We start from the raw sequence: 20280 nt of genomic DNA, 5'->3' as shown, positions 1-20280 counted from the left end.
GAGATGATATGTTGACTCATAATTACTCAGCCATGCAATAGTGTACCCAACTGACATCGGAGGAGGAAGACTTTAGTTAAAGGGAAACACAGCAACACAAGGCTTTCATTTAGACCAACGTGTATTCTAGATGGACCAAGTGTTAGCAGAGAGCTGCATGGGGAGTAATGTCCTCCAGTCATCTTCTGTAAAAATGGTTAAACATGATTAAACCACTGGCATTTAATCCACTACAATGTGGACTTCCTCAGGGTGGATCTATGGCTGTCACATGTTAGAGCTGCTTATACATCCTAAAATCCATGTGGAAGAACATTTAGACCCTATAGATTTGTTAGAGTGAAATGGCAAATTAAGTATGTCTATGTGTTAAACCAGGAGTATCCACACTAGGGATGAGCTTCGTATTCGAGTTGAACTCATGTTCGACTCGAACATCGTATGTTTAATCGTTCGTCGAATTACGAACGCTTTGGGCCGTTCGCGCCAAATTTGAGTGGCGTTTCACGGCCCATAATTCACTGCGGCATAGCAGTGCATTGCTGGCTGATGATTGGCCAAGCATGCACTATGACCCGCATGCTTGGCCAATCACAGCTTGCAAAAAACGGAGAACCATAATTGGCCAAAGCCAGGGTGGCTTTGGCCAATTATGGTTAAGGGGGTTTAGTGCACGCCCCACACTATAAAAGGCCGCCTGCAGGTCGGCCTTGTGTAGTGTGTTGCGGTGGTTAAAAGAGAGAGTGTCATTTTTAGTAGGTAGATAGAGCAGGCAGGCAGGCAGGCTATTTAGTTAAAGTTACAGTGTGTAGAGGATATATATGCATCCCAGGTGTTGTATACAGTACAGACCAAAAGTTTGGACACACCTTCTCATTCAAAGAGTTTTCTTTATTTTCATGACTATGAAAATTGTAGATTCACACTGAAGGCAACAAAACTATGAATTAACACATGTGGAATTATACATAACAAAAAAGTGTGAAACAACTGGAAATATATTTCATATTCTAGGTTCTTCAAAGTAGCCACCTTTTGCAGCAGACACATCTCTAGAACTGTTAAGAGGAGACTGTGTGAATCGGGCCTTCATGGTAAAATATCTGCTAGGAAACCACTGCTAAAGAAAGGCAACAAGCAGAAGAGACTTGTTTGGGCTAAAGAACACAAGGGATGGACATTAGACCAGTGGAAATCTGTGCTTTGGTCTGATGAGTCCAAACTTGAGATCTTTGGTTTCAACCCCTGTGTCTTTGTGTGACGCAGAAAAGGTGAACGGATGGACTCTACATGCCTGGTTCCCACCGTGAAGCATGGAGGAGGAGGTGTGATGGTGTGGGGGTGCTTTGCTGGTGACACTGTTGGGGATTTAATCAAAATTGAAGGCATACTGAACCAGCATGGCTACCACAGAATCTTGCAGCGGCATGCTATTCCATCCGGTTTGCATTTAGTTGGACCATCATTTATTTTTCAACAGGACAATGACCCCAGGCTGTGTAAGGGCTATTTGACCAAGAAGGAGAGTGATGGGGTGCTGCGCCAGGTGACTACCTCTTGAAGCTCATCAAGAGAATGCCAAGAGTGTGCCAAGCAGTAATCAAAGCAAAAGGTGGCTACTTTGAAGAACCTAGAAGTGAAATATATTTTCAGTTGTTTCACACTTTTTTGTTATGTATTATTCTATAATTCATAGTTTTGATGCCTTCAGTGTGAATCTACAATTTTCATAGTCATGAAAATAAAGAAAACTCTTTGAATGAGAAGGTGTGTCCAAACTTTTGGTCTGTACTGTATATATTTATACACTCTATAGTTTAGCTAGATCCGCACTTTCTAATTTACTGGCAGACAGGTGATTGTGCTAGTATTCTCACGGGGTGTACGGCCTATGTCCTCTGCAGTGTGCACCTAAAGCTATGTGGTGTGTACTGCCTGTGTCCTCTGCAGTGTGCACCTAAAGCTATGTGGTGTGTACTGCCCGTGTCCTCTGCAGTGTGCACCAAAAGCTACGTGGTGTGTGTACTGTCTGTGTCATTTTTCTCAATGATTTTCATCCATATTGTAGGGACCAGACATTACATTAAAGCCGCAAGCAGTTTTAAATTACTTTTTTCTTATAGTAATCTAATTTTGTGCAGGGACAGTTCTAAACACGTGCCACTTCACAGGCATACTATAGACACCCAGCAGGTACGATATTTAAAGGAATTTTTCACTTTTACTTTAAGCAAAAGTTTTTTCCATTGATACATGTTCCCTGGGGAAAGACCCGGGTTCTCAAAGACGTTTTATGACAATAACTTGCATATTAGGCTTTAAAATGAGCACTTTTGAATTTGAACGTTCGAGTCCCATAGACGTCAATGGGGTTCTAAATGTTCGCACGAACGGTCGGTCCGTTTGAAGCTTTTGGTGAGAACCGATTGGGGGGGGTGTTCAGCTCATCCCAAATCCACACCAGACTGAATAATAATGCATATACTGTAATAAGAGCAATATTCATATGAATAGTGGCAATCCTAATCTGCATACTGCTGTACTATAGGTGGAGCTTGGTGGGTACAGTCAGCCTCTGGCTTCTTATTTGTTAAGAATGTTCCTGAGAGGTAGATCTGCAAGTCATAATTCTACATAATGCATGCCAAGGAATTGGTCACATGATAAAACACATCAGCATTCTTCCAACTCAAGAGAGCAATGTTTTACAATGCTTCTATGGGCTAAAGAAACTGCACCATGTGAAGAGGTTGATTTACCAAAACGGGAAAATCTGGTGCAGCTCTGCATAGAAACCAATCAGGTTTTTGTTAAAGCTTAATTGAACAAGTTAGAAAGTAGAGTGGCTACCATGATTTTGCACTCCAGTTTTAGTAAAGTATATTTAAAATCTCATTGGCTGAAGGGCAAGATGAGAGTTGGGTGATCCCAAAGGAGACAGTTTAGTGTGACACCTTGCAACATTTTCCAGCATCAGCTTATTTTCCAGTGCTTGGCATTTAGTCGCATGACATGCCATAGTTGCAGACAGCTGGTGCTGGAGGATGCTGTGATCTCAGGTCTGCATGGGGAGCAGATAGCTACCCAATGTCTAGCACATATCACTGACTACAGATCCTGCTTAGATCAATGTCTGTCTGCATGGTGAGGTATCTGCAGTCAGGCCCACCAGCCCAACATATCTTAATAGTACTGGTCTAGACTAGGGGGCAAATGCCCCACTAACCCCCAGCACAGTCTTTTTCTAGGTCTGCCTTCAGTCAGTATGCTTTGGGAAAAAAACTACAGTACTCAGAGAAAACTCACATTTACAAAAATAGACCATCCAAACTCCATGCAGACAATCCCTTGGGCCTACCACCTAGGCCAGGGATAGGCGACCCCAGCATTCCAGCTGTTGTAGAATTAGTCCCAAGAGGCATTGCAAGACTGACAGCTACAGACATGACTCCAAGGAGAATAGTGTCGATGGTATTTGTAGTTTGAGCATAGCTGGAGTGCAAATGCTGCTTACCCCTGACCTAGACCATATCATCTTAATGGATACTGCACTATTCTTTTCAGTTTATTTACCTTCCAAGCTTGAAATATACATAACTTCTCTGAAAAAATCCAACAGCTAGGCAAGGGTCCTTTGTGAGAGCATGATTATAGGCCTGCAGAGAAAAAAAGGTAAAATATATGTATATTGTATGCTTAGTCTTTGGTGATGTTGCAATGAACACACGCTAATTTTATATATAAATATATACTGTATATAGCTATATATTAGGGTTGCACCGATACCATTTTTTTTACCGGCGAGTATGAGTACTGTAACTTTCGGTCAAGTACTCACCGATACCAAGTACCGATTACCTTTGTGATTTCGATTTGAGCCCATACAAAATGAATTCGGACTGGAATCGCACTGCATTCCTGTTCAAACCGCATGCAATTCTTTGCAATGCCATTTAAGCCAATTAATTTTGTATAGGCTCAAATTGCACCACAAAGGTATCGGTTTAATGTATCGGAGCATTTGTAAGAGTCATATGAGTAATCATGCAAATACTTAGTATCGGCACCGCTATCAATATTGGCTTTGATAGGCAGCACTTATGGTCACTGATTGGCAGCACTGGTTGGCAGCATTGCTTGGCACTGATAGGCAGCACTGATGGGCACTGATTGGAATTGATAGGCAGCACTGATTGGCTTTGATAGGCAGCACTTATGGGCACTGATTGGCAGCACTGATTTCAGGTATCAGAGCATTTTTACGAGTATGAGTAATCGTGTAAATACTCAGTATCGGCACTGCTACCACTTATTAGCTTTGATAGGCAGCACTTATGGGCACCGATTGGCAGCATTGATTGGCACTTATAGGCAGCACTGATTGGAATTGATAGACAGCACTGATTGGCTTTGATAGGCAGCATGTATGGGCACTGATTGTCAACACTGATTGTCAGCATTGATTGGTACTGATAGGCAGCATTCATGAACACTGACATGGTAGAGTGGGAATTTCATATACAGTAGATTGGGAGGCTTGCCAGAGCCACTCAGTGTGTGAAACTGTCAGGTTATGTAACTGTTTGCAAGGAGAAAGACCAGCTTACACAACTCAGCCGTGATGTTGGGGATTGGTGGACCGAGCAGCTATCAAACACGACCAGCCAATGACTGGGCTGCTTGAGAAAGGGGGCGGAGCCACATAAATATAGCGGTCCGCCCATTGGCTGGTGTTTGATAGCTGTTCGGTTCCCGCCCACCCCCAACATCACCGCTGAGTTTTGACAGCTGGGCTTTCTCTCTGTAAGCAGTAACTTTACCTGACAGTTTCACACACTGAGCGGCTCTGCCAAGCCTCACGATCTGCTGAATGTGAAACCGTTTCACAGGCAGCACGGGCTACACACTTCTTGGATCCATTTCAGAGCAGATCTTGGGAGACAGCACAGGGTGATTAGGGTGTGCCCAGGCACACCTGACACACCCTGTCTGCACGCCTATGGATTAAACATATTAGAAAGTATCTCCCGGTCTTATATGGAGATACAAACCTTATTACAGTCCTTTCCCATGGCTGCAATTATTCCAGTCGCCGTGTGTGTACCCTAGGTAATTCACTGTCCCCCATCTTGCAAAAATCACCCACTGTATCCAAACATTGGCTTAGTGTTACTGGTTCCTATAGCTGCGGGTTAAATACCTACCGCTTTTCTGACAAGCATGATAGAAATCATAAATCTATTATTTCATGTCACAATGGTAAGGTGTGACCTGGTAAGAATGTGATGTATGTAATTAAATGCAATCAGTAAATTCCAATCTGTAGGATGCAGGTCAAGGCCCTTATGCATTATGATCGGTGGAACACTATAATGGAGCATCTTATAGTAACTAAAAAATATGTTGAACGTATCTAAACATTTTAAAACTATACATGATGGCAATATAAGCTCCTTTCCTGGTGCCTCCATGGCAGCATACCTGTGACAAGCTCCGCCTTGGCTCCTCCCTCAGGACTAGTGAATATTATAAAAGAGTTGGTTAGCAGCGCCCCCACATTCTCCTTTTTTTCCTCATACCTCATGGCAGTGAATACTGGTCGATCGTCCTACCTTCTGCATTCGGCAGCGTCCATCCGGGTTCAAGCCTCTCCCGGATGCGGTCCCTTCTCTTGGGCAGCTAAACGCGCTAATAAGGTTGGGAGTCCCTTCTGTAGGATCTTTTGGGACAGGCAGTTTGTCTCTTAACTAAGAGCTCTATCTGCAGTGTATCTCTCAGGCATCTGGCTTCCCATGGTAACGGAGGCAGCAGCTAATTCTTTTACTTTTCATTTATTTTTCATTTATTTTTTTATTTATTTCTTTCCCCCTTTCCTAAACTCCTTTCTGGCATCCTTCCTGTCCCTGCAATCCCATGGCTCACCTGCGGTCCCCCTCGTTTTCCCCCTCGTTTTCCCCCGGTGTTTCCCTCGCCTGCCCCGGTCATCCCTCACTTTCCATATTGTCTCCTGGCCCCTTAGGGGTCGCGTGCGTCACCCCCAGCCGTTTTGTATGGCTGGGGGCGTCCTCTGCTGCATTCGACGCTGGCGCCGACGGCCGGGACTTCCGGGTCCTAGAGCCGCCGGTTCGCGCATGCGCAGTACGCCCGGAGGCTCCGGCGGCCATCTTGGAATAGGGAAAAACATAGAATTTTTGCCCTTTCTCCAAAAGTTCAGGGCAGAGGCGTTCCTCTGTTCACCTGAACCCTTTATAACTCCCTGGCTGCCTCACTAAGATGCCTGAGGCTGTCCAGGGAGAACCAAAATACTGAGAGCTCCAGGACAAAAGACCTGTTTCTACAGGTAAAAAAAAAAAAAAAAAAAGGGGGCCATTTATTACAAAAAAAAAAAAAGAAGACATAAAATAATTTTTTTCTAAAAAAAAAAAAAAAACAATAACACTTAGGAATGTGTCCGTTTAGCCGGGTTAGGTTATGGCGTTTAACCTTTTCCTGTTCTTTCCTTAGCTGCTTCCTCCGCTAATCCACCTAACATGAGCCATTCGCCGTCCATACAAGATCCTACTCTACAATTAAGGTAAGGACCTACGTCCAGGTAAGTTTAAAAAAAAAAAAAAAAGAGTGCACTAAGGCGCATACTCTTATGTATTGCAGCCCTGTACGCCAGAAGACGTCTAAGAAGACATCAAGGCGTCATGAAGACTCTGACTCAAGCCACAGCAGGGGAAGGTCTTCCAGGCGAGGAGACCATGAGAGTGGCAAGAAGTCTTTGGCCAAAAAGCGCCATCACTCACGCTCCCCGAGACCCAGATCTCCAAAGTGTCAAGCCTGTGGAGCTACCCCTCTTCCACATAAACGGATCTGTCAAGATTGCATGAGGGACTATGCGGCGGACAGAGAGTCCGAGGGCATGCAAGTGGCGGACCTGCTTAAGAAAGCAATAAAGGATTCCTTTGCAGAATTAGTGGCCTCAATGCCATCGCAACCGGTGGTTCCTCTCCAGGAGCAGCCGGCGGGGGAGGCCATTCCCGGACCGTCCACTAGCGGAATTCCTCGACCGACACCTGCCTCATCCTCTAAACATCAGGAGGAGGATGACGCTTCAGAGGGTTCCTCGGATGACCTGGATGTCTCCGGCTTTGCCTTTTCCATGGTCCAGCCCTATGTGCAGGCAGTAAAACAGGCAATTGGTTGGGAGGAAACTGAGACAGAAGGCAAGAAGTCTAAGGCATACTTCCCCTTTCTCAAGCGCCAGATTTCCTTTTTCCCTCTCATGGACGAGATTAAGGGTGTGATCGAGGAAGAATGGGGAAAGACCGAAAAAAGATTCTCCCTTAACCGCCTAGGAAAACTATATCCTCTATCGGAAGAAGACTCTGTAATGCTCGAGGCCCCTCCAGTGGTCGATGCAGCTGTGGTAAGGTTAGCGAAAAACGTTACGCTGCCTATGGAAGATTCAACGTCATTCAAGGATCCACTGGATAGAAGAATGGATCTCGACCTCAAAAAAGCCTACCAGATGGCGGGCAATGCCTGCAAGCCCGCGGTTGCTTTAACATCGGTTTCCAACGCGCTACGCGTTTGGACAGAGAATATAGAGTCGGCAATCCAGCAGGATGTCCCAAAGGTAGACATTATTAAGGCCTTAGATGAGCTAAAACTCTCTGCAGACTTCATTGGGGAAGCTGCCATCGATTCAGTTCGATGCTCCGCAAGGGCAATGCTCCACACAGTAATGGCCAAACGGGCCTTGTGGCTAAAACCATGGTCAGCAGATATTGCATCGAAACAGAATTGGTGCAAAATACCATTTGATGGAAAAGCCCTATTTGGGGAGAAGTTGGATAAAGCCATATCTCGCGTTACTGGCGGGAAGTCGGGTCTGTTGCCCCAGGACAGGCGATCCAAGCGCTTCAGAACATTCACACCCAGATTCCAATATTCTAAGAACAAGGACTACAGACAGTCCAGGCAAGGAAGAGGCTTTAGGCAAAATTGGAAAAGCACGCAGTCCACCTTCCTCAAGAACCGTAGACAGGGATCCGTGCCTACTCCGCAGGATTCTGCTAAGTCCTTTTGACGCCGAACCATCCCAAGCGATTCCGGTGGGGGCCAGACTCCAACACTTCTCGAAAATCTGGGAGCAAAGGTGCAGGGATCCCTGGGTAATTTCCACTGTAAAATACGGACACTTCTGGACGTTTCTAGACAAACCCCCCAAAGACTTCTTCTCTCCAACAAGGATGTCAAGGTCCCCTCAAAAAGCGGAGGCTCTACAGCACTTTCTTCTCTCCTTACAGGAACAGCAGGCAGTAATCCCAGTACCTCCATCGGAAAGATTTACAGGTTTTTACTCCACCCTGTTTCTCGTCCCCAAAAAAAACGGAGGTTGGAGACCTGTCATAGACCTAAAGAGGCTAAATCGTTACATTTTCCTAGAACGATTCAAGATGGAGTCACTACAAACAATCGTCCGTGTAATCCAACCAGGGGACTGGATGTTATCCATAGACTTACGGGATGCGTACCTGCATATACCCATACTCCCCTCTTTCCAGAAGTATCTGAGGTTTGCAGTAGGCCAGGTACATCTTCAATTCCGCAGTCTCCCGTTTGGCCTCTGCACATCACCGAGAGTCTTCACAAAGACACTGATTGCCGTGATAGCCCCTCTAAGGGAACAGGGGCTTCGAGTATACCATTATTTGGACGACCTTCTTCTCCTAGCGAGCGATCCAGCCCAATTGATGGAACACAGGGAAGTTCTTCTAACGACGCTAGTAGACTTTGGATGGAAGATAAACCAGGAGAAGAGTCATCTGTCTCCAACCCAGGAAATGATTTATCTGGGTGCACTGTTCAACACAGAGAATGGTACAGTGTCCCTTCCACCTCAGAAAGTGGCGTCTATTATTCAGCAGATGAAGAGTGTGAGTGCGAGACTCCATCTGACCGCCTCGAAGTGTCTGAGCCTGATAGGCCGGATGTCGTCATGTATCCCCATGGTCCCTTGGGCCCATTGGCATTTGAGATATTTCCAACTGGAATTCTTGAGGCAGTGGAACAAACGATATCTATCTCAACCTATACATCTGACGACCCTGATGCTCAGAAGTCTTCATTGGTGGATGAAGAAACACACGCTGATGAAATCACGTCCGCTAGGGCATGTAAACTGGATCACAATTACCACCGATGCCAGTTCAGCAGGTTGGGGAGCACACTGCAACCAGATCTCAGTGCAGGGGAGATGGTCCTTCAGTGCGACGGGCTTGGTGTCGAATATCCTGGAGATCCGGGCAGCCTACCGTGCATTACTAGCCCTAGAATTCGAGATCACAGGGAGACCAGTCCTTCTACGGATGGACAACAAAGCCGCTGTATCTTATATACACCGTCAAGGAGGGACGCACAGCAGGTCCCTGCTGAGGGAGGTGGAGCCCATTATCCTCTGGGCGGAAAGAAACCTAAAGGACCTAAGGGCAATCTACCTACCAGGTCATCTCAACTCAAGAGCCGACCTCCTATCTCGCAGGTTCATAGATGCCAACGAGTGGTCTCTACACCCAAGAATCTTCAACTGGATAGTGAGCCAGTGGGGGCTCCCCGAACTGGACCTATTTGCAACTGCATGCAATTCCAAGCTTCCAAGATTCATCTCGAGGCTCCCACATCCCCAAGCGGAAGCAATAGATGCTCTCTCAGCCCCATGGGCATGCAAACTGGCCTATGCATTCCCTCCACGGCCCCTCATTCCAAAACTCCTGGCGAGGATCATGATAGAGTCCACAACAGTAATAACGGTTCTACCATACTGGCCGAGACGCCCTTGGTTTCCTACGGCAATGTACCTGAGTACTCAGCCGCCGGTCAAGGTTCCGCTGATACCATTCCTCCTCGCTCAGGGATGTCACACCCATCCAGATCCAGGCAGGCTGAACCTTCACATCTGGCTGCTGAAAGGCAAAGGTTTGAATCACTAGGATGTTCCAACGAGGTTATCGCAACCCTTCTCAGGGCTAGAAAGCCTTCCACAAACAGTATATACGATAGGGTGTGGAACAAGTTCAAGGCCTTCATGATTAGCAGAAGCTGCGATCCAGATTCTCCATCATCCTCGCAAATGCTTGAATTTTTGCAGGCAGGCCTGGATGTGGGCCTTGCTATGAGTACATTAAAAGTACAGGTAGCAGCAATTTCAACAGCAACCAGCAGAAGGTGGGCAGAGGACCCATTAATAATCCAATTTTTTAAGGCAGTCAGAAAGATCCGTCCACCAACTAAACAGGCTTTTCCCACCTGGGACCTCGCTGTCATCCTAGAGGCCTTAGCCAGCCCACCTTTTGCTCCTTCGGACTCGGCATCACTTTGGAACTTAACCTTGAAGCTTACCTTCTTGATAGCCATAACCTCTGGCAGACGGGTTTCAGAGCTCCAAGCTCTGGGGGCGGATGATAACCATATCATATTCTACCATGACAGAGTGGAACTGAGAACAGTACGAGGGTTTATCCCCAAGGTCACGTCATCTTTGGCCATGTCGGAACCCTGGGCTCTCCCAACGTTTCTAGAACAGGAATCAGGTTCTCTTCATGAACTGGACATTGCCTCCACCCTAAAATGCTATCTCAGGGTCACGGCACCTTTCAGAGACTCTACCAAATTGCTCATAATTCCCTGGGGGTAGAACAAAGGCAAGGAGGCGTCAGCAAGAACAATTGCCTCATGGATTGTTAAGCTTATCCACAAGGCGTACAGGGCAAAGGGTCTGGACCCCCCTTTGATGGTCAGGGCACACTCCACTAGGGCGGTCTCTGCCTCTTGGGCGGCAAGAGCGAACGTGGCAATCGAAACTATTTGTAGGGCAGCGACCTGGTCGTCCCAACATACTTTTCTGAAGCATTACCGAGTAGACCCAGGAGCTCTCTCATCGGTAGAATTCGGCAGACAGGCGATCAAATCAGCCGTTGCTTCCTCTAATTATTGATAATAATAATAATAATTCCTTTGAAATAAACCTCCTAAGCATCATCCCACCCGTCTCAGCTAGTTATTTGTCACAGGTATGCTGCCATGGAGGCACCAGGAAAACGGAAAATTGTATCATACTTACCAGTAATTTTCCTTTCCTGGTGCCTATCCATGGCAGCATACGCTCCCACCCTCGGTATTCTATATTACGGAGAATGTGGGGGCGCTGCTAACCAACTCTTTTATAATATTCACTAGTCCTGAGGGAGGAGCCAAGGCGGAGCTTGTCACAGGTATGCTGCCATGGATAGGCACCAGGAAAGGAAAATTACTGGTAAGTATGATACAATTTTCCGTTTTTGTGCAGCACAGAAAATCAAACGGACAATATGTGGAGGGGATATACACAGAAAACGTCTTGAACAGGAAATATGGTGAATCTTTACCCTGGGGACACGGATCCCCGCAGGAATGAATCATAGATGTGAATCTCGTTTTGAAGTGACAAATGCTTCATGGTGTATTGGTGGTTTTCTGTATCACTAGTCTCCAATATTAAATTGCAATACTCAGGTGCTTTTTAATGCCCCGTACACACGACTGGTTTTCCTGTCGGAAAAACTGCGAGGAGATCTTTTCGTCGGAAATCCCGACCGTGTATATGCTCCATCTGACTTTTTCCCACAGGAAAACTGCCGGTAAAAAAAAAAAGAGCAGGAAAAATCCTTCGGAAAACCGTTCGTCTGTATGTGTAACAGCACTGGTGAACGGAGTGAACCACAACTGCGATTAGCAAGGATTTCAATGCGCTTCTTAATGTGACAACTCAGTATTGGGCCCCAGGCGTCACTCCTCACAAACAGGAGTTTGGGGGATCTCTACATCATCTTTCTGTCACATAAAGAAAGGTGTTGAGCTACTAAGGATGGACGCATTACAACATGCGACCAGACCTTAGCGTTTAAAATTATATAATATACTTTAAAGGTCAAGATTCCAATACACCTCTATATGCAAGTGATTATCAGTACGGGACCCCAGGCGTCACTCCACATAAACAGGAGTTTGGGGGTTCTCTACATCATATCACTTTGAGCATATAGGGATGTATTAGGCCACTAAGGGAGATGGTAAAAAATACCATCAAGCCCTAGCATAGAAAAGTTAGAGCAAACATGTTCAACAATTAGGACAATATGTCAAGCTCGTAGTAAATAGGAGTTGTAATGACAACTAGTAGTTGCGTATGAGAGGCAATATAGCTCAGGTAAATAGTTGCATATAAAAGACAATATACTTCAGGTAATTATAAATTCATACATGAGGTGAATATTGCACACGTAATAGTAGTTGCATATGAGTGGCAATAGAACTCAGGTAATAAGGCTCCATGAACACTGAAGCTGATAAACTGCAGTTTATTGGCGTTTTGGCTTTTTTTTTTTAATGCCCATAAACTGAACTCTATGTTAGCCTATGTGCCCATGCACACCTGGGAGTTTTTTAGTGTTAATGAGCTTTGGAGTTTATTGGCTTTTTTATGAACGCCCGAAATTTGCGTTCAAAGTGCTGTTTTTTGGCGGAAAAAAATGCTGAAATACGCAAAACGCTGAAAAACGCTCAAAAACGCTGGTGCCAGTGTTTTTTTAGCGTTTTTTAATCCATTGAAAATAAAGAGTAAAAATTAAAAAAAAAAGCTACACTGAAAAACGCTGATTAAAGCTATTGCAAAAACGCTACAAAACGTTGAAAGGCTCCCTGTAAAGCTACTTGTGTTTTTTTTATAGCTTTTATCAGCTTCAGTGTGCATGGAGCCTTATAGTTGCAAACATGAGATGAATATTGCACACGTATTTAGTAGTTGAGAGGCAATTTAAAGGTAGCTGACCCTTTAAGGTATTCCTTAGCAAACAGTCCTTAGCACAGCAGTATATTCCAATTAGTATGTTGATATCCAAAAGGCATATTAACCGCTTAACGACCGCCGCATGTATATGTACGTCCACAGAATGGCACGTACAGGCATATGGGCGTACATGTACGTCCCTGCCTTTCCGCAGGTCGGGGGTCCGATCGGGACCCCCCCCCCCCGGTACATGCGGCGGGGAGCGATCCCGGACGAGGGCGCGGCTATTCGTTTCTAGCCGCCCCCTCGCGATCGCTCCCCGGAGCTGAAGAACGGGGAGAGCCATATGTAAACACGGCTTCCCCGTGCTTTACTGTGGCGGCTGCATCGATCGCGTGATCCCTTTTATAGGGAGACACGATCGATGACGTCAGACCTACGGCCACACCCCCCTACAGTTGTAAACACACACTAGGTAAAACATAACTCCTTCAGCGCCCCCTGTGGTTAACTCCCAAACTGCAACTGTCATTTTCACAATAAACAATGCAATTTAAATGCATTTTTTGCCCCAAAAATGTGTCAAAATTGTCCGAAGTGTCCGCCATAATGTCGCAGTCACGAAAAAAATCGTTGATCGCCACCATTAGTAGTAAAAAAAAAAATGTTTAAAAAATGCAATAAAACTATCCCCTATTTTGAAAACGCTATAAATGTTGCGCAAACCAATCGATAAACGCTTATTGCAATTTTTTTTACCAAAATAGGTAGAAGAATACGTAAACCAGACTTTTGTGTGACCGTGTGTATGCAAAGCAGGCTTGAGAGTAGGGATGAGCTCCGGCGTGTTCGCACAGTCCACTTGCAGAGCCCGCCAGGAAGTCTGCACAGGGCGGCGCTGATCACAGGCAGGGAGACATTTACCAATGCTTGGCTGCAGAGATCGGGAAATGTCTCCCTGCCTGTGGTTAGCGCAGCGCAGTGCAGACTTCCTGGTGGGCTCTGCACGTGGAGTGTGCGAACACGCCGGAGCTCAACCCTACTTGAGAGGAATTCCGTCGGGAAAACCATTGTTACCTTTTCCGAAGGGAAAACCGCTCGTGTGTACAGGGCATAAGCTGTCTTTTAACAATTTATTACGTTATGACATTCTTTTGATTTATGTATTTTTTTTCTTGTAGCATTCATTGATATAGAATGATCTTTTGATAGATGCATTTTAATGCCAAATTTGTTGTTCTTTTTGCATTCCATTACCATTTCTTTTTCATATACGGTATTTATGGTTTATCTGTAATTTGTAAATCTGTAATAAATGACACCAATCAATTATGGTAATTTTTTCTTGGGTGGAGTTTGTATGGTTATAAATTTTTTTACCATTCCAGTTTTAAATGTGCCACCACTAAGGCTCTCGCCGAAACGCGTCAGCTCTTATTTTAACTCTTACTTAGTCAATAAATACGCATACGGATTACAGTGTTGCCAGTGCCATCTTTCTGTATATCAAGAGAAGAATTAGGGACTGTGGAAGGGCAGGATCAGAGAAGACAGGATCAAACAGTCTTTTTACACGATACGCAGGATTAACCCCTTAGGGTCCACAGTGAGTATAACAAGCATGCTTTACTGCTTATACAATTTTTCCAACAACAAAAGCTTTTGTCGGAAATTCCGATGGTCTGTAGCCAATTTGGACACACAAAAATCCTACGCATGGTCGGAATCAATTTAAAGCATGCTCGGAATCATTGCACTTCATTTTTCTTGGCTCATCGTAGGGTTGTACGTCATCGCGTTTTTGACGTTCGGAATTTCCAACAACATTTGTGTGACCGTGTGTATGCAAGACAAGTTTGAGCAAACAATCCGCCGGAAAGAAATACACGTTTTTGATGTCAGAATGTCTGATCGTGTGTACGCGGCATAAAAAATGATTTGATGAAAAATAGATTACAGGGCTGTGTCTGGGTTATTTCTGGAGTATAGAGATATAATTTAGTGTCACTTTAAGCCCCTAAAAAGTTTACAATTCCTTGTATCAATTTTTTTTTTGTCTTTCCTGTTTCAATTTGTTCTTATATTAAAATGTTATATTGCATAGTGATTTAATTCAAATACCAGACACAAATTGCTTACACTGTATATGAATCTTGTAGTATATGTATGAGCAAGGCTGTATAAAACATTTAATGTATACAAACGTGAAAATTAAACAGGAAAGCCAAGGTTTTGCGTATGCTTCCTTGCTCTTTTAAACTACCCATGCTGCCTCTGCCAGCATCAGTAGGGGAAGTACCCATTGAAAGACTACTTACCTCCAAGGCATTCTCTAGATCTCCTTTCAGGACCTGGACACATCCAACATTGAACCAAATCTTTGATGTGGGATCCCCAATCCTTAAAAAATTCTCCAAAGCTGAATCCAGATTCTGATTGTCTGCTGCCAGGACTCCTTCATGCCAATACTTTATGAGATCTTTGTACGGCATCCTGCCGAGAAATGAAGAAGAATGTGTGGATCCACCTGCAGTAAGAGCAAGCTGTATGTGTATCAGGAAGTGGAAAAGTCTTGTGTCCCTCCCAGAGTCTCATTCCAATCCCGTCTGAAGATTTAATGAAAGGGCACGTAGTCAGCTCTTTAAATTCCAGGCTTGCAACACTCGCCTGTGTGTTCACTGGGTTGGAACAAATATTGCAAAAGTCACCTGCACCTGCATAAATTCAATGACTTGGTAATCTAGGATTGAAAAGAGTCTTGTTTGATGGTTTGAAATGTCGCTGTTTCATGTGAAGGATTTTATGCTTTTTTTGAAAATGCTTTTTTTATTCAGTTTGAAAGCATACAAACATTCAACAGTAGGCCACAACTCTGGCTAACAACCACCGGCTATCACACGGTTGCTGGTGGAGAATTACAAAAAAAAAAAACACAGAAAACACAAAATTTCCTCCTCCACCACCCCAAAGCAACAAAACATTTGCCTAGACATATACAATCAATGTTGAACCTCCAACTGGAGGTAGGCACCTGATGACCAGTAGTGCCGGGACAAGGTCATCGGGTGTCCAGGGCGAAGATGAAAAACTGCGCCCTCTTTGGGAAAAGCTACAGCACCTACAGACAATGGGATCTATACTAATGCATCAGTGACAGTGCATTAATCCCCTTCCTGCTGCACATTACCAAATGGTTAGGGAGTTTGGCAGGTTCTTAGGATTAATTATTAATTGGGATAAGTCGGCTCTGCTTCCAATAGACACAGTACGATATCAAATGCCAGCTGATCTGCCCCAGTTAAAAATCCTGACTACAATTAAATACTTGGGGATCTGGATCACCCGGGATGTCAACGAATATATTGGCATAAACATGGCCCCCTTATTGTTAAAACTGAAGCAAAAAAAAAGACATTTGGAGCCGCCTCCCTCTCTCTACGGCCGGGAGATGCAGTCTAATTAAAATGATTTGGCTCCCTCAGATATTATACATTCTCCACAACTCTCCGATTTGGGTTAACCAAGTGTGGTTTAAAAGAGTGAAAACGCTATTCCGCGAATTAATGTGGAAAGGTGGGCAGGCCAGAATTGGGTTGCAGACCATGCAGCTCCCGACCAGGGAGGGAGGGATGGCGGTTCCCCACCCGAGAATTTATTTTTTGGCGTCCCAGCTACAGCATATCGCAGGGTGTGGAATACCAGACCCAAGAAAGGACTGCTTTAGATTAATACTAACAGTACGCTAGTAGAAGTTTTGGAGGCAGACTCATTTGCTTACAAGTGCACGACCACAAATTTACTTAATAAGATATGGAGGACAACAAAGGCTCTATTGGGATACCTTGGAGTTACTGAGTTTGCCCCCCTGTGGAACAATAAAAATCTCCCGGAAGTTGAGGGGGTGGGAAAATGCAACATTTGGGAGAGACGGGGAATTACGCGCCTTGTCCATTTGTATGAGGGGAATATTATGAAGTCATTCTCAGACCTGAGACAAGAATTTAATATCCCAAACAAAACCTTCTTTAAATATCTTCAGATCAGGCATGCCACTCAGACTCAGTTTAAGACCCATTCGTTAGATAGGATCCAGACCCCTATTCTCAACAAAATAGCCCAAAGGGACTCAACGAAAGGGTTTATTTCAGAGCTATATAATAAATTGGGGGCCAGGGCCATAAACCAATCGGGTTTGCTTAAGAGTAGAGAAAAATGGGAACGGGACTTGGGACCGATAACGCAAGAGCAGTGGAGCAGGATCCTAAATAGAGGGGTTCTAGTATCTATTTCCCCAGCACAGAGAATGTCTCACCTATTCTTACTACATCAGGTCTACTACACCCCAAAAAAATGTTTTCAATTAGGCTGGAAACCAAGAGATGAATGCCCTAGATGCAAGGCTACAGGTGACCTCGTCCAGATGTTCTGGAGATGTCCCAAACTCTTCAGATACTGGACGGAGGTCATCAACAAACTCAATAGCATTTTTAAGACCTCTTTAGAGCCAGACGCTAGAACCTGCCTCCTGGGAGATATGGAAGATCATAGAGTACCCCCAGGAACACTGGAGGGCGTGCTGCGAGGCCTATTTCAGGCACGCAAATTAATTGCGCAACGCTGGCAGGCGCATGGCCCCCCATCTGTTAGAAATTGGATTGGAACCATAAATGTGCTGATTGAGAGCGAGAGAGTGGCCTTTATCAAACAGGGTAATCATAAAAGGTTAGAAAAAGTGTGGGGACCCTGGTTGAGACACACAGGCTTCCCTCTGTAGAGGTAAAAGTTCGTCATCAGTAGAAACTTCCCCCAACCATATAAGATAGCAATTTTTTCAACAGTCAAAAATTAAAGTAAGTTGTACCACATTGTGGCCTCTCCCTAAAAAAAAGAGACTACGAGCTATAGTTGTGAAAGAGGTAAAATTATTTAAAAAAAAAAAAAAAAAAAGAAAAAAAAATGTTGAACCTCCAACTGGAGGTAGGCACCTGATGACCAGTAGTGCCAGGACAAGATCATCGGGTGTCCAGGGCGAAGATGAAAAACTGCGCCCTCCTTGGGAAAAGCTACAGCACCTACAGACAAAGGGATCTATACTAATGCATCAGTGACAGTGCATTAATCCCCTTCCTGCTGCACATTACCAATACCATTGCTAATTAAGCAAACAGCTCACCTCTGTATCTCCCGTTCACCTCTGTACCCCCCAATTCACAGCTCACCTCTGTATTCCTGTCTACCTCAGTACCCCTCATCCACGGCTCACCTCTGTATCCTTCCGTCCACCTCTGTACCCCCTGTCCACCTCCTTACCCCCTCCCATCCACCTCTTTACCCCATCCTCATTTACCTCTGTACCCCCCTCCCGTCCACCTCTGTAACTCCCCATCCACATTCACCTCTGTACCCCATGTCCACGTTCACCTCTGTATCCCCCCTATCCACATTCACCTCTGTACCCCATCCACATTCACCTCTGTACCCCGTCCACATTCACCTCTGTACCTCCTGTTCACCTTTGTACCCCCATCCACATTTACCTCTGTACCCCCAATTATTTTTTAATCACTCCACGGTTCTTTCTCACCTGATGACAGAACTTATCCATCACGGCAGACCTGGCGGTACATCACAGTGCAGTTTCCTGCTATCAGACCCAGCACACAGCCACAACACTTCACTCGGCTGTGTGCTACATGGGTCTGTCAGGCGGGGGGTGGAGAGGGAGGAACACAGAGCGCTGCTCTGCTTCATTCCCTGTCTCCGGTCCGCAGCTTCTGACAGAGGGAGAAGCGGGACAAGCGGGCTTAAGCACATAAAGGCCTGCAGCTGTCCCGCTCTCCTGTTATCATGTGGCCACTGCTTGGGAGCATGGGGGAGATCGGGATCGGCTCCTCTCGCTACCCCGAGAAAACTGCAGGCAATGCAGGGCTTAAGAAGCAGCTGCTTTGGGCCCCACAGTGATGACAGGGCAGCTGCTCTTTTGCCCTGTGTTAAAGACAGCCCTGGCTGCACCCCCCCCTTCTTCCAGTAAATAGTCCCGTCCAGTGCATCCGTCCCTTCTGCCCACCCCTTGTACCGGCCTTGATGACCAGTTTCGAAGCTTTCCGACACCCCGGGCCCTGATACCGGAGAAAGTCAGGAGTATGGTCCCGTACCCCCCCCCCCCAGCCGTAGAAATGGGTAATAGTAGGAAGAAAAGAACCAAACAATAAATAAAAAAATAGAACACCTGCTCCCAGAGTGATCAACTGCCCTGTTGTATGAGAACTTACAGTCCTCCAGTACCTCCATTACGTGCATTTTCCTGTATAGTTTACCATTCCAAGGATCAGTAGCTAACGTTTATCTGGGGTTAATCCGATACCGTATCCACAAAAGCCATCCAGCACCCCCAAACCTTGTCAAATTTGGTCAGGGCCCACCTGCTCAAGTAGGTGGCCTTGTAAAACGGTACTGCCTTGTTAACCAAAGCTTTCCAGGATTCCAATGTTGGAGCTGAGGAGCTTTTCCATGAAAGAATAATACCCTATGCTTTTCTACATTAAAAGGCATAAGAAGAGTCCTAATAGACATGATGGTAGCCAAAGGCTCCACCAGATGCAGCAGACACACCTCAATAGTCATGGGAATTGAGATAGAGGTGACTGACCTAAGGCAACGTGTGACAGCGTGCCAGTATTGTTTGACCTGTGGGCATTCCCAAAATATGTGCATAAAGTTTGCGAGGGGTGTGGAGTACCTCCAGCATAAGGATTGTTGGTTCCCAAACATTCTGGCCAGTCTGGCTGGAGTCAGGTAAATTCTGTGGAGGAATTTATAGTGAATTAGTCCGTCTCTAGTAGAGACTAGATACTGAAATGCTGTTCCCCACACATCGTCCCAGTCTTCCCTGTCCAACCCCAAGGATTTTATGCTTTAAAGCGGGAGTTCACCCATTTATTAATTTTTTTTTTTCTCCCCTTAGATTCCTGCTCGTTCGGTCTAGGGGAATCGGCTATTTGTATTAAAATATGAGCAGTACTTACCCATTTTCGAGCTGCATCTTCTTCCGTCGCTTCCGGGTATGGGTCTGATTGACAGTCTTCCGAGAGGCTTCCGACGGTCGCATCCATCGCGTCACTCGTAGCCGAAAGAAGCCGAACGTCGGTGCGGCTCTATACTGCGCCTGCGCACCGACGTTCGGCTTCTTTCGGAAAATCGTGACGCGATGGATGCGACCGTCGGAAGCCTCTCGGAAGACTGTCAATCAAGAAGGAACGCCCATTCCCGCAGCCCATACCCGGAAGCGACGGAGAGGATGCATCTCGTAAACGGGTAAGTACTGCACATATTTTAAAACAAATAGCCGATTCCCCTAGAGAAAACGAGCAGGAATCTAAGGGGAAAAAGTGCCCTCTAAGGGTGAACCCCCGCTTTAACTTGCTGATCTCTGCTTGTACTTAGGGGGTCAGTTTGACTTGTGGTTG

The 20280-nt window shown here is 45.5% G+C and overlaps 1 protein-coding gene across 2 annotated transcripts in view; it reads right to left on the bottom strand.

The window, feature by feature from the left end:
- The window catches only part of NOXA1 (NADPH oxidase activator 1), a 66632-nt gene that overhangs the window by 39753 nt on the left and 6599 nt on the right, over window positions 1–20280 (bottom strand). Inside the window, exons 4-5 of one of the 2 annotated variants that reach the window (XM_040324502.1) lie at window positions 15133–15341; window positions 3574–3656 (exon numbers count right to left, since the gene is read on the bottom strand). In XM_040324502.1, coding sequence (XP_040180436.1) covers window positions 3574–3656; window positions 15133–15306 — 257 coding nt within the window. In that variant the 5' untranslated portion in view covers window positions 15307–15341. Of the gene's footprint in view, window positions 1–3573; window positions 3657–15132; window positions 15624–20280 lie in introns of those variants that run through there. The other variant, XM_040324503.1, reaches the window with a different exon arrangement.

The sequence above is a fragment of the Rana temporaria genome, chromosome 9, assembly GCF_905171775.1.
Source record: "Rana temporaria chromosome 9, aRanTem1.1, whole genome shotgun sequence".
NCBI classification, from domain to species: domain Eukaryota; kingdom Metazoa; phylum Chordata; class Amphibia; order Anura; family Ranidae; genus Rana; species Rana temporaria.
Note: the sequence above shows the minus strand (reverse complement) of the source record. Positions and strands in the feature narration are given on the sequence as shown.